The sequence below is a fragment of the Fringilla coelebs genome (assembly GCF_963513975.1).
Source record: "Fringilla coelebs genome assembly, chromosome: 1".
NCBI classification, from domain to species: domain Eukaryota; kingdom Metazoa; phylum Chordata; class Aves; order Passeriformes; family Fringillidae; genus Fringilla; species Fringilla coelebs.
In genome coordinates this window covers 53761483-53784042 of record NC_140028.1, presented here as the reverse complement: position 1 = coordinate 53784042, position 22560 = coordinate 53761483, and the positions used below count along the sequence as shown (strand labels likewise).

Genomic DNA, 22560 nt, shown 5'->3' with positions numbered 1-22560 from the left:
TTTGCAGGCAGATCACTTCACTCATCTGGTCCCCTGGAAGGGTTCAGAAATGTTTGTCCTGGCACACAGGCAGCAGAGGAGGTGGGGGAGGCGGGATTGTCGATCCCCACACACAGGGCCAGTTTAACATACTTGGACTACAGTCCAAATAAAAACCCAGACTGCATCCTGGGCACAAATGAGAACTTGGGATTGGGTTTCTGCCCTTCTCCCTTCCTGCCTTGCTTGGCTCCCCGCTCTGTGAATCGTGTGCCACTGGAGTGGATGCACAGATCTCCTGCTTTGCCCAGCTCTGGGAGCGCCAGGGCACACCAGCCCAAACTGGGTCAGACACTCTTTGTACCAGTGAGCTGAGCTGCAGGGAGACCTCGCAGAGCCGCGAAGCAGCCTCTCACACACGCACTGGGGGGACGGGGCAGCGGATGAAGTGGGGCTGAGCTCCCAGCACACTTGGTCCCCTGCCAGCATAAGCTTCCTTCCAGGGCTTACAGTCACGGCACAAGCCTGAGTAAAGCCCCAGCTGCTCCCACGGCTGCCAGGGCTAAGCAGCCTGGAATCAGAGCGGTGCCACCAAGCCCTGCATCTGTCACTGCCATCTCCTGTGTGCTCGGGAAGTGGGGGGACAGTGAACAAGAGACAAGTGAGCCCATTAGCATTTATTATTTGTATTATTATAGCACCTCAGTGCCTAGTTGTGGACCAGAATCTCATCCTATTAGCACTGTAAAAACCCAGAACTAAACTACTGTAGTTCCTGCCCCAGAGGGCTTACAATCTCCTTTTCCAAACAGGGGTACAAAGAGATGGAGGGGGTAAAAGGGAGCAGTGACAAAACATTGATCACTGTGATGGAAAGCGTGGATTTTCTGCAAAGAACCATCAGCTTTTAAATGCTTAGCTGGAGTTAGATGTTCCTCACACAGTCAATATTTTGTATTTCTCATGAAAAAAATACCAAGAAATCACACAGAACTTCATGTTATGTTCAGTGAAAAACATTTTTCATTGCAAGAAACACACACAAGGTTATTTTTTAAAAATATTGTTTAGTTTGTATCTTCTAAGCAGATATCTGAACACGTTTAAAAAGTCTACACATGCAGTGTACAAAAAAAGTTAGATTTTCAACCAACTCTTTTGGCTTATTCCTTTATTCAATTTGCACTCTTGGAAAAAAGAGATACCTTTTAATTCAATTTTTGATGAAAAAATATAAGTGATTTCATATCAACTGCTTTTCTCGACACACTTGTGTTTTCCCTGTGCTCACGATTTAAAACACAATCTAAATAGAAATTATAGGCTAGATACAGGGATAGAGAACAACTGTGTATTTAGGAAATCTATGTAACTGATTTTACAGGCTTTTCTGATCAAAAAGTGTGATTACAATGTTGTGCAAGAAGGGCATGTGATTTACAACTTTTTGCAAGCATATCTTATGTGCATATTTTTAATAACTTGCCTGTAAGGGGCCAAATCCTGCTGTTCTGCTTGAAGTTTCTCTAAAATCAACAGCTCTTTGACACTGTGCTCTATTCTGCTGGCCTCCTACTGCTGGGTGTCATAGTTAATACTGTGAATAACTCAGCTTGAGTTCAATATTCCTGGTTTTAACTATAAGTACTCTATGGTAGTAATTGTTTGCAGGTTTGAGTATCTTACAGAGGCCTACAGGACAGTATGATTTACGCCCATGCAGAGGGATGAAGGGAAACAAAACTAGCTGGGCAGTTTGTAAAACAATTAAACATTTTCCATGGTCAGCTCTGCTATTCGCCATTTGGATAGCCCTGACTGGAATCATCTAAGTAACCTAAAAAAAACCATTACCTGAAAACAGCTTCCAGTATTAGCTTTCCACTGTCTATGCATCCTCTAAGTTGCTGTAAACATCCAGGGTATCCATATATATACACATACACCCCTGGGGATGTGTGTGTATACATCCATGGACACGTGTAGGTGCATATATACACCTATATACACACACACACAGAGACACAGACATGTACATATATGGATACAGAGCTATGACCTCCTTAGGAAATAACAATGCCATTTTTATTGCATTCTTAAGCATCGTGGAACAGGGGGATTATTATAGGCACACATCTCAACTACTCCTCCTTTCCTACAGTCCTAAAGCTCATTTACCTGAGATCTGCATCTGTAAAAATAAAGTTCCATTTTTTAGCTGTGTGTTACAAAAGACTAAATATCAGCCCCACAGATATGAAATTACAACTTAATTTTGAGACTAATTTGCTACAAGTAAAATATTCTATCTTATAAAAAAGATACTGCTGAAAGAGATACATATTAAAAAGGAAACACGATCCTTAGAGGTCTAAAAATCTCGCTACGCCTTCCCACATGGTAACAAATTTATAAAAAATATTTGACACAGAAAATCTCCCCAGAAATCATCCTGCTGAGATCACGTACCCTTTCAAGACACCCATCTGGCAAACGTTCCGTGGTTCAGAGGGCGAGCTCCGCACAAGGAGCGCTTAATTCTCGTCGTCGCGCCGGTAGTGAATGGTTTGTATTTCCTGAGCTATGAACATGGCCATCTCTCTCGTGCCTGCAGCAATCACTCGGCAGGACATCAGGTCCAGAGGTCCCCCTGAGGACAAGAGGATTAACGAGAAGTGTCTTAAATATAAGCCATGCTGCAATTAGATAGGGTCAGAAACACAGAAACAACTTCATACGTAGCTCCTTTTGGGGTGGGAAGGACAACCTAACTCAACAACTCCTACAGGGAAATCTCCAGCAAAACAATATTTTATAAAATTCTAGATACTGAGCCAAAGTATGCAAGAGGAGCAGTGAATGCCTGGATTTGCTCAGTGGCCAACAACAAATGCAATATTCCCCTTTCCTAGCAACGGGCCAGGAATTAGTTCATTCAGTTCATGAGTTCAATCAGTTCATTCATTACTCTTCTTAATCGACCAGATCTTTCCACAGTATCCAGGTACTGCTCACCAGTAAACCATTACTCTGAGATGTGTACCATCTAAATTAATTAAGCAATAATCTGGAGACTGTGCTGCCCTTTACTCCCTCTGAGTAGTTCCTAGTCATATATGTCCAAACTGGTACCTCAGAGTTCTGCTTTCTCGGGAGGATGTCTCTGCTGAAATCAAATTGGAACGTCTGAGTGTACCTGCCAGTCTCCTGGGCTGGCTCCTTACTGTGATACGAGGCTTTGAGGGAATTACTCAAAGTCATGAAAATACAGTTTGACCCATAAGACCTTTGATGTGCTGAAAGCCCATGCTGGAATTACATCAGTGTGTTCTGAACGACCAGCCCGAGGCTGGTGGAGTGTACAGACCTTTCTACAGGATATTGCTAGAAATGAGGCAGAGCCACAGGGGTGACACTCACCCAGTCCCCCAAGAGTCAATGGAAAAGCAAGGGCATCTTGCTCACCTGAAGTGTCTATCACAGTGCCACCTGCCTCTCTGATGATGACAGTGGCTGCTGCCAGGTCCCAGCAGTGCAAGCCAAACTGGTAGTAGGCGTCTGCAGCGCCGGACGCCAAGTGGCACAGGGCCAGCGTGGAGCTCCCGATGACACGGACCCTACACCCCACAGCAACACAGAGAACAAAGCGCTTTTGACTTCAACCTAGGCGCGCGACACACTTGTTTCAATCTTTTTTTTTAATGACTTTTTTTAAAGACTTTTTGGTCATAAACGTGAGACATATGCTGTAAAACATCTTACCCATGAGCTTGGGCCTTGAGCAGTCTCTCAATGTTACCAAGGAACAGTTTCAAAGTTGCTGGGTCACGTTTTGGACCAATTTCTGTTAAAATTAAGGCCTTCGAGATATCTGCAATGGTAGAGAGATGTTTCCATTAATTCAGCAGCTTCCAGGTAGGTTCCATAAATTTGTTTTTAAATTAAACACTAATGGACTTTTCACAAAAAAACAATTTTCACGCCCCTTTTTCTATCCCAAACTTTTTCATAAAGTGACAACTTTGCACAGAAATTCAAACAAAACCAGGTTTCTCCTATCAAATGGTCTACTCTAAACACACTTAAAAAAACCACCCAAAACAGGAGGATTAAAATCAAGAATGCATTATTACATTCCTTCTCTTTCCATACATTGTTTTATTTCATTGACCAGTCACCTTTTGGCAAATTCACTAATATTAGCAGTCGACTAAAAATAATCCAGTAATCTAGTAACTTCTAATGATGTTAGCCTATTTGTATTTGAAAACACGATGGTTCTTGAATAGGGAATTCTAATGCAATTTGTTAACCAATTATAAACATTTGGGAACCCAGCAAGAGCAAAGAAAAGTTTCTCCCTAAATCACCAGTCACCTAGAAATAGCCCATTCTGGCATTTCAAAGACTGAAGACACCTTATGACAGAAATAAAAAAGCCCATCATATGACAAATTAAAGCAGTATTTTTAATAATCTGTGCAAGTTCTATTTGTCTTGTGTTCAGCAAAGGCAATGCTGTCCTAGAGCAGATGGAGATACCAGCCTTGTGTACAGTCAAAGGAGAGACTCACAGTGACTTGAGAGGTGTTGAAGCAGTCCTCAGGTGAGATCTGAAAATTGCCAGGCTACAATAAGAGTGTGCCAGTGTAGGTGGAGATGGTTGATCAAATGCCAAGTGTCCCTGCTCCTGCTGTGCCAGCTGTACTCAGAGGCATTGAAGGGATGGCAAAACTCAAAGGTTTAGTTTGAGAACTCACTGACTGGGCTGTGCCCCGTGCCAGGTGTCACCTCCTACCCTGGGCTGAAGGTGAGGCATTCCTTGAGGTAGGCATCCTCTGCCTGGTTCTTACAGATACCTGCACAAGCTGAAAGTTCTCTGCACAAGGAGCAAGGATGTTTTTGAGAGCAAATTAGGCTGGAGTGGGGCACCATTTAATTAAACAGGCTACCAAAGAATTTACTATTGCAGATGAACCTTATGGATTCCAGCAGTGTGGTAAAATGGTTGATAAGTAACAGGTATGTAATTAGATTAAAAGTTATAGGGTGTCACAAATATTAACTGTAGGAAGACAGATTCAACTGCTGCTTTTTAAATTACTGTGTTAAAACAGAAAAACACCAATCCAGGCACACTGTAGGGTATTTGGTGTTTAGCCACTACTAAAAATTCAGGATGGTGAAAGCAATCTGCCTTAGATTATTTTGCATAAGAGACCCAGTTTATAATCAGAGAACATTTAATGTCCATCTCATTGCTGAAATGCACCAAGCGTTCACACCAGGCCAGTCACAGTTAGGTTGTAACTGAGACAGTTATTCTTTTGTTATTAAAAATATTTCTAATGCATAAACAGATCTCTTCAATTTTTCTCAAGGCTACAGCTGGAAATTGGATGAACAGACTAAGGCAACTAAGAGAGAGATCTCTGCTTAGGAAAAGGAGCTGACTGATCACAAAACACTATGAAGATTTCAGGAATTCAATATATGGCTTGGTAGAAAAGATTTAACAGTGATATGGATAAATTTATGAGGAAAAGATCAGTTCTGTTGACCCCAGAAGATTAAAAAAAGAAAATACATTTACAGTATTAGCGCACGTAAGGCCTGACATGAATCTAAGCATGAGAAGAAAGTATCACTCATGATAACAGGGAAGATAGATCCTTCATTTGTGCATCATAACTGCATGGACTCCCTACCAAACCTCTACAAAACTGGCTGTTGACAAAGAACAATGTTTGCCTGGGCTGTGATTTCAGATGATTAAGCCTCAACAATGAATGCATAAGTGTAGATCAACGTCATACAACAATCACATTTCCTGAAAACAAATGATAACAACTGACATGACAGTTTAGGTCTCAAACACATCATGGCCAATTCAATTCCAGTGGCAGGTAGAGAGAAACACAAGTCTGTCTTCCAGGGTTGATTTATTTCACTGAAGCCACAGCCCTTAGAGAGGAATTGTGATTTAAAACACTTATCAGTAGGAGTGAGATTGAAGCAGCTCCAGCTTCACTGGTGAAAATTTCTCACCACAAAATGATGTATCTCAAAACAAAACAAAATTTCAAAGCCTTTGGAAGGGCAGAAGGTCTATTTCCCTTGCTATGTTCTAGACACCCACGTAGACTGGATGTCTAGAGAAAGGAAGACAGAAGTGACATGTGCCAAAATTGTTCTTTGCTCAGCTGGAAACCAGAACCCTCTGACTGCAAAAGCATGTGAGGCCATTTCCACAGGGTTCATGCAGTCCATCTGGGAGCACCCCCAGGTCTCCCTAATAGCTTTGCCAGTATGGGCTTTTTTGGAATATGAGATATTTGAGCACTGATATAAATATGATATGTAATCAGTGATTAAAATCTTAGGGATTTAATACTTACAACGACTTTACAATCTGTTTCTCCAAATATGTAGACCCCAGATCACTATTAACTTAGATGAATAGCCAAACTTCCCAAATTTCAGGTGAAATTTTGATGCAGGGCCTGCTTCAGGCACTAAAGAAATCTGTATGTCTAATTGCTTGAATTTACTGTGTTTTGAGCTCATTAAATCTCTCTTTGGGGTGAAATTTTTACCACCTTGTGTGTACAGTGGTGCACACTTCTGGCATATGTCAGCTTCCACTTACAACTGAGTGCTCTGCTCTCCTCTGCATTTTGATTAACTAAAAGAAAGCTTCTCTAAATAATACCAAATTATTATTTTCTATAATCATTAGGTAAACAGACAGGTCTATGACTGGTTTTAACCATAAATAAAAGATAAAAGAATTCCATTCAAGTGTTGGCAAAGTGTTGCTGGCTATTTGTACATGGAAATATACCTCACACACCAGAGCAAGCTGTTAAAGAGCCCCTAATGAAGCATGCACCCTTTAATTCACTCTTAGCACATTTGCCTACACACATCAGACACTCTGTGACGTACAAGATCACTGGAAAAGAAGTGAATAGCAGCCACAATAGTACTCTGAATTTGATTCACCATTCCCATTGCTTATAAAAAGTTGTGCCAGGGATCAGCTGGAATGAAACTGGTGAATCTACACATTCTTCCTTATTTTAAACAGTGGTTGTGAAGCAAAATAATTTCGGATTATTTAAATATTTCATATTCAGACGTATATTTTAAAAAGAAAAGGAGGAAAGTGATTTTTCAGAAAAAAACAAACACAAAACAACAAAATTATCATGCAGGTGAAATACTTTCCATCAGGATAATGACGTTCATTATCCTAATGATGATTTGCAACAACTCTGAAACAAAATTAATATATTCCTTTTAGAGTTCTAACAAAATCTAGACCAACCTGTCTCTTTTGATACCTGAAGCCTTTTGTCATTACAAAATGCCCCTTGACCTCTTCTACCAGTGTATAATCGTTCTTCAGTGCAGTGGTAAATTACACCAAATTCAAGCTTTAAGATTTTGAAAAGGAAAGAAATGAATGCAACTCAAATTACTCATCATAAATATAAACAACTACTAATGGCAAAAAGATCAGCAATATTTTAATTGGCACACATAATAAAGATTACACTGATGCTAAAAAACTGGAATAATTTTACTATTACTGTGATATTGAGATATAGGTCATACAAAATTCAGTTTATAAAGAAAAGTTAATGCAATGTGTTCCTGATCCTCTAAATTCTTACTCATAGTTTGCTTCTGTTCACATCAGAATGGATTAAACACTGAGTTGTTTTCAAATGCAATTTAAATGTTTTTACTGAAAATATGCAAGACCTCTGAGGCAAGACTGAATGCTTTCCTTTCACTGGTGAGCAGTTACTCCTTGAAGCAACCCCACTGACCTTGGCTGGACCACAAAGATTTACAGTCCCAGGATCAGTCAGGCATCCAAACTCAGGAGTCATGGCACTCTTTATTAACAGTGGATGCTTTTGTAGGCACCTCAGCTTTGGTGGTGCATTGAATTTTTCTGCTTTTTCAATCAAAGCAGTACACTCTGGTCACTTGTTCAAATCCTTCTCTGCAAAATCCTTTTGTAAAAATCTCTTGAAGTCACAGGACTCCAAGAGAAGGAGTCTGGACAAAAATACCCTCAATGAAAGCTTAAGAATGTGTAACACTGGACTTTTCGTGGGAGATTCTGTTTGCCAATGAAAAGAGGGTCAGAATCAAACCCTTGGTATTTAAAATGTCTATTACTTTAATAAACTCTATCAAAAGACTTTAAAGCACTTTACAAACTTCAAGGGTCAGCTCTGAAAATTGCCCCTTGATCAGTAATATTAGCATTATTTAATTTAGGGGTACACAGAAATTAAGTGACTTGCCTGAGGTGTCTGAAGTTGGCCACAAGGTCAAGAAAACATCTCAAATGTTCTAGACTTCAAACCTTTTCCTGCTGCACTTGGTGTTCATCAGAGACAATTTAAAGGGAATAGACTGTCCTGGCTCCTTACCCTGAGGTCCCATCTAAACCAAGTTTTTTTTTTTTTTTTTGAGGAACACACTATTTATAGACTCTTTCCCTAAAGACATCTGCAAGAATTTCTTCAAGGCTTATTATAATCAGGCCAGTTCCCCTGTGTGTACTTTGGCTCCTTTTCAGTTTACTCTTTTTTCTGCTTGTCCTAATTGTTTAACTGAGGGAGATTTAACATCATTCTTTACTTTTGTTTCAGCTTTGTTTAGTTTACATAACCCAAAATATGCAGCATCAAAATCATGATGGTGTTCTAGAAAACATAAATATCAGCAAAAACTGTCTGGTAATAAAATGTAGTGTTCAAAAGAACCTTTGGTAATGAATAAATTTCAGAAAAGCATTAAAGTGTTTTTCTGCAGTTTCCATATTGAAAAAGTCTAACCAGAGAAGTACACAATATTACTCTGTTTAAATCAGTAAGAGGTACCAGCACATCTGAAAACTTGGTTGTTACTGCACAGAATTCTTGCTGGCTTTGCTTAAAGCTATACATATATTAAAGATTGTGGAATTAGTCTGAAAGAGGCACATTCATTGGCAATTTGAGCAACTAGTTATTTCATAGATATAGATCAAATTGCAAACCAGCAATATCTGGAGAAAAGGCACTAGCACAAATGACTATAGCTAGGAAACTCAAAATGGCACATTGAAGGCTAGATACCTTCCCACCCTCACTATAATCAAGGCCTCATGAGGTAAATATAGCTATTTTACTACATTAGGAAAAATACAAATGCAGATTGAATGAACTAGGCCCATACTTTTGCTCTCCATAAAATCAGCTCTACATTGAGTCCTAGCAGGAGTCCTAGCTTTCACAGACACTGCTAGCAGGAAAGAAGCAATAATAATAACACAGGAACACTGGGATATATGTTTAAATTATGAAGAGGCAGCACTAAATTGAACTTACTATGGTTTTGTCTAACTAAACCTTACTCACACCAGTAGTTCCTTCTTCTCCAAATAAATCCCATAATACTTTTAATAATTCATAGATTTATAGATTTTTTTTTTTAATGCCAGTTGGGATAAATAGGTTTTGCAGCGTTATGATTTTAGATGAGGAGAGTGTGATCAGATGCATTTAAAATGCATAGGAAAACCTGAGTAGTGACTGATTTTTTAAAGTTTTTGTTTTTTAATTTAAAGTTCCCACATGGTTTTTTGAGACTTCTAGCCAACTCTCAGGTGCCCATCTTAAAGAACATACTTCATACCTCTTTGTTAACAGCAAATCCAATGCTCACTGCCACTGTTGGAAATCTGTGAAAAATAAGAAATGAAGTAGTACTGATGAAAAACCTCTCAACTTAGTCCTTATGCAACCCCCGTAGGCAACAAAACCCCACATGGAGCTCTGTGAGTTTACTTGTCAAAATGCACTTCACTATACTATTTCTCCTTTGTCAGCCTCTTTAACTTTGTCAATTCCTTTTAAAATGTAAGTTAATATTGGAGAAGGCAAGAAATAAACTCATGAAGACATCACAATTTTTACACTGAACATGTAGTATATTTTAGGGATGTTTTTGCTTTAGGGTAATTGAATCATCCAGTATAAAACCACTAATGTTATAACAAGTCACTGTTTTTAAGAACACACTTTGTTCAAGCTTTGCATCTGAGATGGCAATTAGGCAGCATGGAGATACCTTGCTGCTGACCAACAGCAGAAAAAGAAACCAATTCCTCTATGCTGTCCTTCCTCAAAGTGATGATCATGTATTTAATTCAGTCCTTTTGACTACTGCATAATTATTACATTTTAAACAATGAAACAAATTCATTTCTTAAAAACACATTTCAAAACAGGCTTTGGAAGTCCAGAAAATATTGCTAGAAAGAGGAAATGTCACTTAATTGCATGAAGCATCACCACATGACACCACCCACCTCCCCAGGAATTCTGTGATCTGGAGGGTGTGAGTGTGAGCTGTGAGTGTGAGTGTGAGCTGGGGCTGTGAGCTGGGGATGTGAGTGTGAGCTGGGGCTGTGAGCTGGGGCTGTGAGTGTGAGCTGTGAGTGTGAGTGTGAGCTGGGGCTGTGAGCTGGGGCTGTGAGTGTGAGCTGGGACTGTGAGCTGGGGATGTGAGTGTGAGCTGGGGATGTGAGTGTGAGCTGGGGCTGTGAGCTGGGGCTGTGAGTGTGAGCTGGGGCTGTGAGCTGGGGATGTGAGTGTGAGCTGGGGCTGTGAGCTGGGGATGTGAGTGTGAGCTGGGGCTGTGAGCTGGGGATGTGAGTGTGAGCTGGGGCTGTGAGCTGGGGCTGTGAGTGTGAGTGTGAGCCGGGGCTGTGAGTGTGAGCTGGGGCTGTGAGCTGGGGCTGTGAGTGTGAGCTGGGGCTGTGAGCTGGGGCTGTGAGCTGGGGGACAGCAGCACAAACTCCATCTCACCCTCAGGGAACAGCACAAACACAGCCTCCCCCACACACACCACACCAGATACCAAGAGATAAAGGGATGGCTCCTATGGGTACGTCCTCACCAGGGAAAAGCAACTTCAGGAGGAAGGGAGGACCTGTGTGAACTCCAGTTTGGGTTTTGATGGGTTTCCCAGGCCATTTACCTGTGCACAAAGTTGCACGTTCCATCAACAGGGTCAATAATCCAGGTGGGACTGTCGGTGAGGACGCATTTTGAACCTGCAGCAGTGGATTCTTCTGCAATAAACCTGCATTTGGTGCAAGGGTAAAACAAGTATTCCAGAACATTAGCTTACATACAGGGCTTGGAAAGCATCATTCTGGTTTTTAAGAGAGACCCTCTCCCTCTCTCCATAAAACATTCTTGTATAAATGTAAACACAAATACTGCTTTTTAAATTCACTAATTGGTAACTTTCAAAGAGATTTTGAGGGAGAGTTCTCAACTCTACGGCACACTATTTTACATGACGAAAAAGAACTCTATTTATGTACACTTCCCCAATACACCATTTAGGAAGCCATGAAAATGAATGCAGAAATGGATCTGAACTGGCATCCCTGGTACTTAAGGAGAAGATTATTTTACGCAGAATATAATTTTATGGGTTAGGTCTGTCTCTTGCAGTAACTAATATAAACTGCAAAGTGTATCTGCTTCTCTTCTGCAGTCAAATTCAGTCAGAAGGAAATAATACACTCTTAGAAAATCCACAATCTTGCTCCTATCTGTATTTTTTACAGTAATTTGACTCAGGAAATTAAGAGGTTTACAAAGCTGGACTTTCTTTTTCCCATGACCCAGAAAAAAATCAACAAATTATTTTTTGTTTGTTTGTTGTTTGGATGCACAAGGCACAAAATGAAATCTGAGATCATCTTCTCTTCTGTTGTTCTGTCCCAGTTTCTTTTAGTAGTTTTTTTTCTCCTTTTTCCCTGGGAAACGAACATTCAGTTCTGGCAAATTTCCTGTCAACCTTAATTATCCCTGCTTTCCCATAAACTGCCCAAGGTCTCTTTCTGTAAGAGATGTGCAGGTGCTACTCTCACAGATTTTCATAAAATCCTTTATGTACTGCAGGAGTGGAATCCAACTGCTAGTACTGAATCTTGCTGGTGGTTTCACATTTGAACAGCTGGTAGTGGTATTCAGAGTTTCTGCGAATGCTTGAAGACAAAAAAGCTTCTCTCAAAGACACAAAGAGAAAAAAAAGGATAAAATAAAGAGAAAATGTCTTTTGCAAAGAGTCCTTCCCTAGGACTAGAGTAGCAGCTATTTTATTTTGTCTTCAACTTGTACCTCATGATTCCAGATAACACTTAAAGCCATGAGTTTAAAATGTTCTGCAGACAGCACAGGAGGAGACTTTTTGAATTTTCCAAATGCTACTCTGCCTCAACCTAAGCAGAAACAGGCTATTTTGATGGCATTATAGACCCCAGATGGTACAAAGAGGGAATTAGGAAATGTTTGTTACTATTTTCATCTCCATTAAAAGAAACAGCTGAAGGACAAAGTGCTAATGCACAACTGAGAAACAAGAAAGACTTGAACAGGTGTTTGAAACTCTCAGTTTAACATAACACTTTGCAGGCTCCTTGCTCTAAGTATTCCACTATTTTGTCTTGTTGGTGCTGTATCACTTGACTTTTGCTTTCACAAATCCTGTGATCAGCATCCAAACCCAACCACGCCTTGTCTGTGCTGCTGGATGCAGAGGAGGTTCATCTTGTAGGTGGAGCACCTTCCATCCCACCTCAGATTATCCATATTCCACATAAATTATACCTCTGCTTCCACTCTCTGCCAGCTCCCCCCAGCTGGAGCTTGAACTATAGCTGCTGTCTGGCCAGTCAAAGAAAGGTGAAACAAGAACTCATTAAAGACAGGAGTATTTCTGTGTCAGATGATTTGCCCTGAAGCATCATCAGCCAGTCCCTCACCTTTCCCTCACAGTGGGGGTGTGATGCTGCAGTCCCTGAGCTCAGAAATGCTAACCTGGAGCTGGGGCACAGCAGTGCCACTGATAAAACCTTCACACTCAAGAGCAATTTTTCCAAAGTGGATGTAGACCAAATTAGGTGCATGTTTTATGAAATCTGAGCTAATGGGTAACAAAACCCCCCCTTGCTGCTATACAACACTGGGAAATGTGAGAGTCTTGCAAGGCCACCTCATATGTCTTGCTTTGCGTCCTGTAAAAACCTGCAAAGTAAGCAAAACACTCAGTGTGAGGTTCTGGAGTAAATTCTAGGAACAGCTTGAGAAGTGGGAAGGGCAACTACCTCATCAAAATACTTAATTTAAGATGCCAGCCTGCCAGCTCCGCTGACCTCTGTTCAAATCTGGATTGCACTTCACTCCCACTGAAAATGAGTCTAGTAATTTTAGCCAAGCCTTAGACTACATCTGTTCATGCCACTCTGAAATTCATTGCAGGAACAGCAGGGAAGCTGTAACACACCATGATGTGCAGCAGGAATGATACCCAGTCAAATGAAGGAGACTCAATCTGGGCAGGTGCCTCACCTATCCCCATATGGGATCCGAGGACACAACAATGGGAAGCTAGAGTTGGATGTAACCCTCCTAAACTCCCGTGTCCTGATTTCAATGTCTACAGAATTAAGGCCACAAGGAACACAAAAGATGACAGTTTGTGTAATAATAGCAAGGATAAATGTTGGGATAGCCTTTTGCAACCAGCAGCCCCTGGTAGTCTGGCTGTGCCTACCCACAACACTTGGACCTATCTGAAAAAACATCCTTTTGAAAAGACACCGGGGCACATCAGAGTACTAAAAAGTAAGCAAAGGTTAAAACTTGAGTGAAGTGTGAATGAAGATGATGCATACCACTTAACCAAGAAGAAAAAAGAAACATGGGACAGAATTACTTTTTGAATGGATTTTCCTAGTATTTCTCTGTACTTCTGAGTACATTTCCAGGATCTCAAGACTCATGAGCGCCTTGGTGCAAATGGCCTATTCTAATAAGATCCCTTTTAATTTCTCTAACACCTAAAGTCCATTTTTGATTCAGAGGACATAAGAATCAAGATGATTTAGAAGAAGAAGAAATCACTGAAATCTTCAGTGCTGCTTTCAACAGCCTGGTTAGGGGAAAGACTGAATACAATATAAATGATATTTTAATATTTTAATTGTACTTCAATTTAGCCCCTGACTGGTTTTGTAGACTCCTCATTGCACGTGTTTTAATCTAGTCTAGTTAAATTTCGCTTTAATCTCTTGTTTAATCTAAATGCACTAATTATCTAAACAAATTCTAAGCAAACCCAACAACCACTATCAACAAAATAAGATTGTCTTGAAGAAATGACAGTTCTTTAATTTACTTATAAAGTCAGAAGTTAACTGTATGGAGTTAATAATATCTGGGATTTTTCAGTTGCTAGGCCTATGTTGACCTTAGAACTTTTGTTCCCATTCTGAGTAACTTGAGTGTGTCTGGTGATTCGCATTTTGTGGGAAATGTGTAGGTTTTATGTTCTCTGCCAGACTGCTCAAGGAAAAAAAACCTAACATAAGAGTGGAGATGAGAGAAGAGCACAGCCAGCAATAGTAGAAGGAACGTTACACAAATAATAGGCTTGTAAAGCCTGGCACTCTCTTGAGAATTGCAGCCAAGAACCACACATTATGCTGTACAGTAGTGCTTCAGTATGCCATCACATACAGCATGTATTTAGAAAGCCATATTTAGTATAAAAATATGCTTTCTGCTCCTTCTTATGGCGCTGGTTTTTTGCCCAGCAGCATCGCTGACAATCAGATTAGTAGCTGAGCCCTTCAGATTTTCCTCTTTGCTCATTTCTGCACAGCACTAGAATGCAAGGCTCATCCCCATCAGAGATGCCCCCAGTTAGAAGGGAGTCAGACACTATTTAAGGGATACACAGGCCTTGCACTGGCTCTGCAGGAAATGAATTTTATCCACTGAAGTCAAATGCAGAAATCAATGTCACTCTTGGCATCAAACAAACCCGGCAACTAATACAAACCCTCCCTCTAATCTGTACATGAGCTGAGTTGTTATTTTCAAGTTGATCAGAATAAATCAAGAGGAACTGACAACCTGATCTACTTTTAAAACCTCGGGTTTGCACCCCATGTAGTAATTTATAGCCTGTTTATGAATAGGCATCAAATAATGATGATGATGGCAAACAGCCCTGCTTCCCACTCATCTTCTCACTACAGAACACAAGAGAAATGTAATTAAATGCACTTTTTCCTCTCCTGATCTGGCAAAGGCATATGTGTGATGGCAACAGGAAAGGTCTGCAGGGTGGGACCTTTGCTAGCATATATTTCTGCCATATTTAATAGATAGCATTAGCATAATTCTTATACAGTAGGCAACAGACCAGTATTCTGAACATCATGGAGATCCACATGAAACCTTCATCCATGATGTCCCTACAGGGGAAACATTGCTATTAAATAAATATATCAAGAAACACAGAAATTATAAAGCACTAGGTATAAGGAAATGGTACTTCTTTAAAAAACAGGAGCCCTACGAAAGTGTAGGAAAAATAGAATAGGTTAATATATAAGAAAGAGTTGTAAAGTTTCCTTTAAATACCAGTCAGAGATGTAGCACGGAAAGGACAGAAAAAGGTCATTGATAGTTTCTATAGGCACTCACCTGTGGGAAGGAAATTTCTCTTTCAGAACAGAAATAATTAAATTTTCCACAAAATGATCAGTTTCTGTCACGAGATCTGCTGCAGATGTCTTTGTGGACACTTGTTTTTCCTCTGTTAGAGCTTTCCTAATAATCTGAAACAGAAGTTCATAAATCAGATTTGTTGGTCTTTCAGCCTGTCCATCTAAAATAATTTCTTCACTGAAAAAAATATAGCTAATCCTGAAAAACAGCTGTAGGCCTAATTCTACCAGAGGCTGTTACAATTTTTTGACAAAAAATCCTTCTGAGCTAATGAGTACTCTTTCGGAACATGGCATTTTGAATCACTCTGCAAAAACCACTCTTGACAGTTCAGAAAAGGATTGATTAAGGGATGCAACTAAGGGAATAAAAGGATGATGGCAGTCATCATGATTTAGAAAATTACAAAAGTATGCACATGGTAAGAAAAAACCTCAAGGCTCAGGCATTTTTCAAGGAAAGCACTTTTTCTTTCTTTTTGTTCTTTTTTCTTTTCCTTTTTTTTTTTTTTTTTTTAATATACAGGGCCAATACCCCACTGCTCTCTTACTTCAAAAGATCTGCAGTAAGGCAAATGTAATTGCTTTCCATTTTGCCAACAAAGACACGTTGCTTTTTTGGGGTTTTTGTGGGTTTTTTTGAACTTTAAATGCTGACCATCCTCTGGTTCCCAAATAATTGCCATGTATTTAACAAGAACAAAAATTGAAGCTTTCCCTAGATATGAAACCAATGATTTAAACCTGGACTCTCTTCTGGAAATGTCTTTATCTGATTCTCCAGGGTATTACTGTTACAAGCTCAAGTACAAATGCACATATGGGAAAACACTTAATGAAAGCTTTTCACCATTTCCCCCCCATTTTCTTTCTGTTCCCCCCCCCCCCCCCCATTTCTTCATTAAAAAGAAAAATAAAGGGACAGGATGCAAAAGAAGATTGCTTATTTTTTTATCAGTAAAAATGATAAATTATTTGAAATTAAAAAAAAAAACAAAACAAAACCAAGCAAAAAATAAGCACCACTTATTTGAAACCCAGCAGCAAGATCAACATTCTAACTCTCATCTAAAATTTATATATTTAAATTGCTTAACTAAATTTCCATTGATCAAAGTATTTTAAAACCATTGAGAAACACTTGATGACCAAAGAAAATGGTTCTTCGGCATTATGCATGGGAAAGGGAATCAGGAACTCCCAAATGTCATCTCAACTCTTGTTTTTTGTAGTATAAAATACTATATTTGAAGGGTGTGCCAATTGATCTGACAAATAATGGATATGGCCAACTATTGCCTTACTATAGAAGGTATCTGGACTAATGCTTCTGCTTTGTAAAACATCAGCTGTGCCTATTTACGGAGCTTGTGAGGGCAGGTTGTACTTTTCAGTTTGAGGTTTTGCTCAAGTTCATTACTGTATATCAAAATATTAACCACACTTAATCTTTTTACTCCTCTGAAAAACTTCTCTGTAAACTCTCTTTTTTACTCCTCTGTAAAATCACTCCATGTGGTTGTCTTGAAGGATTTATGACAGAAGCATAAAACTGTAACTCCAGCAAGGCCCTTGGGCTCCTCTTCAGCCCAAGGCAAAATCCAAAACACTCCAACCACCCTCAGTTGGGTATTCTAAAAAATCTGCTATGCTGATACCTTTTATTTTATTTGCTCTTCATTACTTTTCTATTGTCTTCACATAGTGAAATAGATGAGGAATGTCCTCCTTTTGACAGAGAAGACTTTAATTTCTTCTTAGCAATGCCACGCTCTTGACTTCTATTCAGTTTGAATGCATAGTAGATTGAGATTTTTGCAGCCATTTAAATCAGTGCCACTGCTCAGCAGGGCAGTGAGATCATACCTGAGCCTTGCTGGGAAAGAAAAAGTGGAGATGAAACCTCTCTCCTGTGGACGTTCTCTGCAATCAGCTGATTGCATCGCATGCTCTGGCACTTGATCTCTCCGGTTTGAGTACAACCCTTTGCACATGCCAGCTTCAAATTTCATATTTTTTCATTTCTGGTCCTTTACCCAGTTGCTCACAACCATTTTTAACTTTAACCCTGTCTGTTTCTCTGGTGGCCAGCATGAGGCTCCAGCCCCTTTGGAGGTGGGAGCAGGCGAGGGTGTGCCTGCACTGTGAAGTGGTGGCCGGTGGCCCTCTCACCCATCTCCTCTGCGGGCCCATGCCAAGGAGCCACGACACACATTTAGCACTTACCAGCCCTGCAATGACTGCTTCTCCCCACCCCTTGTGCAAGCAGAATGTCGAGAGGAGAGGAGAAGACAAGTTATGGTGCTGGGCTGAGGTCACCAGCCACAAATGGGCACCACATCTGGGAGGCTCGCGCGCAGCATGCAGGATGGATGCCTCTCAATCTGCCACTTACAAAGGGCTTGACAAAAGGGACCCCATGCATTTGCTCCAGCTTGTACAGGTATGCAGTCCGAGCCAGAGCAGCCCCACACAAGGATCACATTTCCTGCATAACTGGTGAAAAACTTTTATTCTTTGGAAAATGATCAAACAGCTCAGAGCAGTGCAAAGATCAATTTATACTGAAAAATCCCTAAAAGTCACCTGCCTACAAAGGAGTGTTACGGCCTGTGCCTCAGAATACCTTGAGAGCATCACTCAACTCCTCTCCTTGCAAAAGCCTTAAAATAATGTCTCTGGATACCTGCTACAGTTGCCTGGTCTTTCCAGATGGACATGGGGTTCCATAGAAGTCTCACTCTAGGTTACAGGTAGCAGGCAAGCAGAAACCAAAGGAACTACAGGATGATGAAATGGAAACAGGAGGTTGCATCTTATCCCCACTGTACAATGAAATTGGCAATCAAGATGCTGTAATTTGACTTTAAATGTATTTTACTAGACTTTATTCCTGTACTAGGGCTTGTCCCTAGATTACTGAGATTTTTCAGCAATTTCTAAGCAACTGATTTTTGGGAGCATGGTTATTTAGAGCAGAGCCATTTAACACTCTTAGCCCATGCTGCCCCTCCTCTAATGCAGATCTTATCCTAATAATACCCTGCTTGGGACCATTTGGGGGGTTATGCAAAGCAAGGGGCATTCACATAATTACATGGAGACCACATCACAGAGCAAGAACCAGGCTCTCCCTGCTCCCTCCTTCATTCCCATGGAGCAGGGGAAATGGAGACACTGGGGCTCAGTGCAGTCAGTCTGGACTCTTCCTTTTTGAATGCCTTTGTAAAATTTATTCCAACAAGCAGAAGGAAGAAGGCAGAGGGTCAAGATGCCTTTTCCCTCAATACCTGCCAGGAGAACCACCTACAGTAGTGTGCTCATGTCAGATATTTCATTTCACCATATGCCTTACACTCACCATACACTTCTGGGAGATCAAAGATGGATTCTGGATGCTTGCAGTACTGTCCTGAAATATTTGCTGACTGATGAAAACAAACACCTAGATAAAAAGCATGAGTACCTGCAAATAATTCAGGAAATTCCAGTCTGGTTTGCTAAAACATCTGTCCATGTTACATAGAAAATAGCCTAAAAATTTCCCCTGGGACCTAACATCATGGATAAAATCTTGGCTTTTTAGAATACCAGTGAAAGTTTTGTCTTTTTATTTTTTTAGTGGTATTCTGCTAGGTCTCTTATACCTCACAAAATTAATTTCCAGAAAAAAAAAAAAAGAGAGAGGAAAAAAAAGAAAAAAAAAGGCTTTGACTTCAGCATACTATGTCCTAGTGTTAGTTTCTTACTCTTATTTTTACCTGGATGTATATTTACTCATTTTGGTGAAGCTTTTCCAATTCTGCAATTGGAGAGAACAATGCAGATATTACTCAGTGTTCTCAGGGTTCTTAATAGCATCAAGGATGCATAGACTAGTCATGCCTGCTTTTCTTGAGAAAAAAGTCGTATAAAACCTATGGGTGTACTCTCATGAACAGAGCAAGCAGCTTACTTACAGAAAAATCCAAAGTGAAGTTTGAAAAAGTGCCTTTATTTGTGGCCTTGTAAAGTGAATTTTAAAGCAGGTCAATTACAGACATTACAAAACCATGACCATTCTCGTTATGAAACAGCCATATATATTAAATGAGAGCCTGTGATAATTCATAAAAGTAATAAGAACTAAACAACAGGATGGGCAAGAGAAGCAATGATTTTAACCCACTAATAGAGGTTACTCCAGCAACACTTTTGAGACATACAGGTGTATATGTACATATATATACACATATATATAAATATAAAGAAGCATCACTTCTTTATTGGCCTTTTAAGTTTAGAAGAAACTATTCCAGAGTACAGACACCTACCTCTTGGAATGAAGATATATTTTATCTACAGTCATGAAACACAATGCAATACAAATAAAGTAGTTGCATAAGCCAAAAGGGGAGACCATACAACTGTATTACTGGTTGACTTTTCCTAGAAATCCAAAATCTGGAAGTGCACATTCTTCTTCAGGCCAAGACTCCTGTAGACATTTTCTAATTAATCCAACCCTTCCTAACCTGCCACAGTCCTGAGAAATGGAGCCCCTGGAAAGAAAGGCTGAAGCAGCAAAGTCTCATGCAGGGATGCAGACTGGAGTTGGATCTGGGGAGACAGAGAGCGCAAGCAGATTTCTGGGGATGGAGGTGAAGGTGGAAAGGTCTGAGGAATGGGAAGAGGAGCAGAAGAAAAAAATGAACTTGACTAGTGGAATTGACTGCTTTTGGTGATCAAAATAACACCCATTTTTGTCAATTATCAGCAAAATTCTAGTCCTACCAAATGCATGCTGCACCACACTAGATGTCCTTAGCTCTAGTTTCATTTGGGAACAGCTGGAAGCAGATTGACACTTAAATAAAGAATAGACCCATACCTGCACCTTTTTTTCCAGAAGGATCTCCAGTGCCGTTTGTAACAAAAAAGATTCCTTAGCATGACAAAATAATTGGGGGGAAAAAAAATACCCAGTTTCCAAAGTCCTACTTAACATCCTTGGCTAGTTGAAATTTGGGCTGCCAAGGAATCAGCTATTTCCTGCCATTTGCAAGGCAGCAATGGCAAACTGTGATTTCAGATTCAAGGATTAGTCTTAGAGAATATTTACTTCTTCCAGGAAAAGGTGCTCAGCTGTGATTTTCTAAGCAAGTGAAATGATTGGGGAAGCTGAAAGCTGGCTTCACAAATTGGTATTTTGAGAAATAAGGTGTGGAGGCTTGAGCAAGTCATGAGTCTCTTCTTGTGAAATGGCTGGCAGAATGACTGTGCCGGAGAAACTCCTGTTTTGAGAGTCTGGGAGAGCATGACCTGTCATCCTGATTTGGATTATCCATTTAGTCCCTGTATTATTAAAACAAGTCTCCTCTCCTCTGGCATTCTGTTCATCTGTGTAGTTGTTTTTCACTAAGGAGAAAATATGTTTAATAACACACCCTAAGTAAAAGTTATGGGTCTTGCACACAAGATAGAAAAGGGGGCTTCTTAAATCACAGCGTATAGGTACGAAGCACATTTCAAAATAGAGCAGAATGGAAGTGAGAGAGAAATATACATTGCTGAATAAATTAGTGTTTCACCCAGCTTTTCAATCAATCAATCTGCTGATTCCACTTCCTGGCTTCCTAGAAGTTTTGCTGCTGCACAGAGTGGGGTCAGGATGCCTCCTAAGATGACTAACCTGCTGTGTCAAAACATGGATCTGAAATAAGCTACTACAGACCTTCGTCACACAGCTGTTTGTCCCTAGCAAGTGAATTTCAGCCACTCTGACGACTCTGCCAGACCCAACAAGAGAGAAAACCTCCTTGACACGGTTATTTTTCTCTGCACAAGCTGCTGGAAAACAAATGCTGGCCCCGAAGGATGCAACGGCCAAGGGATGGGGCCTCCCAGGGAAGGGGCCCCTCGAGGGGATGCAGCCCCCGAGGGAAGTACCCCGAAGAGCTGGGCCCCCTGCCCCGGGCTGGGGCCCCGAGGGAAGTGGCCCCGCGGCATGAGGCCCCCACGGGATGGGGCCCCCGAGGGATGTGCCCCCCCAAGTTCTGGGGTGCCCCGGGATGGGGCCCCGCTGCCGCCATCCCTCCCGCGGCCGAGGGCTCCGCCGGCGGCCGGGCTGAGCGGGTGCCGAGCCCGCCGCCCTCCTCCCCCTCCCCAGCTCTGCGCACCAGCCAAGCGCCCGCACGGCCCTTCCTCAGACCGGGAGAAGGCTCCTCCGGCCGCGGGGCAGCCCGGCCCGGCTCTCACCTGCCCGGCGCGGCGCGCCAGCTGCACCGCCACCTCCGCGCACTCCTTCCAGGGGTCCCCGCCGCCGCCGCCCGCCGCCGCCGCCCGCCCTTCCTCCTCCTCCTCCTCGCACGGCTTCATCGCGGCGGCCGCGCTGCCCGGAGCGGGGCCGGGGGGCGCGGGGGGCCCGGCTCCCCGCCCAGGAGCGCCCGCCGAGGAGGATGCCCTGGGCGCACACACAGCCCGGCGCTGTCACTGCGCGCCCCGGCCGCGCCCCGCCCCGCGCAGCGGGGCGGAGAGAGGCGACCGCCGCGGTCAATGGGGAAGGCGGGCTGGCTGCTGGGCGCTGACACTAGGTGAGCCCCGGGGGCGGAGGGGGGCCGGGAGAGGCGGGGGTACCGCGGAGAGCAGCGCCGGGGCCTCGCCAAGAGGGCGGGATGCGGCGGGCAGGGTGGGCAGGGGGGATGAGGAGGGCAGGGTGTGCGGGATGCGGGATGCGGAGGGCAGGATACGGGATGCCGGATGCGGGATACGGGATGCGGAGGGCAGGCTGCGCCGCCATCGCCGTGCCCCGGCCGCCCCTCCTGACATGGCGTCGGGCCGCCAGGCTGGGGCTGGGGCGCTCCTGCTTCCCCCGGGAGAAGGAGGGGCGGCCGCGCTCCCATGCCGAGCGGCCTCTCGGGGCTCCGCTGCCCCGTATCCCCAGAGCCATCTCGCGGAACGAGGGCCCGGCTGTCGGCGTTACCGGGGCTTTGGGGGAA

At 42.1% G+C, this 22560-nt stretch overlaps 1 protein-coding gene across 1 annotated transcript; it reads right to left on the bottom strand.

The window, feature by feature from the left end:
* Positions 1-694: 694 nt before the first annotated feature.
* On the bottom strand, positions 695-21977 carry IMPA2 (inositol monophosphatase 2). The gene is made up of 8 exons (XM_084203732.1): positions 21821-21977; positions 15561-15694; positions 11029-11133; positions 9682-9727; positions 7310-7418; positions 3742-3850; positions 3445-3596; positions 695-2629 (listed from the first exon to the last, which is right to left on the bottom strand). Exons 1-8 carry the CDS (start codon positions 21938-21940, stop codon positions 2514-2516), a joined length of 891 nt encoding a protein of 296 aa, XP_084059858.1. The 5' UTR covers positions 21941-21977; the 3' UTR covers positions 695-2513.
* Positions 21978-22560: the final 583 nt, after the last annotated feature.

Coding starts and splice junctions, on each gene's coding strand:
- IMPA2 (XM_084203732.1), bottom strand. CDS start 21,940: ATGAAGCCGTGCGAGGAGGAGGAGGAGGAAGGGCGGGCGGCGGCGGCG. Junction 3,597..3,741: donor CTCAAGGCCCAAGCTCATGG/GTAAGATGTTTT, acceptor TGTGGGGTGTAG/GGTCCGTGTCATCGGGAGCT. Junction 2,630..3,444: donor CACTGTGATAGACACTTCAG/GTGAGCAAGATG, acceptor TCTTGTCCTCAG/GGGGACCTCTGGACCTGATG.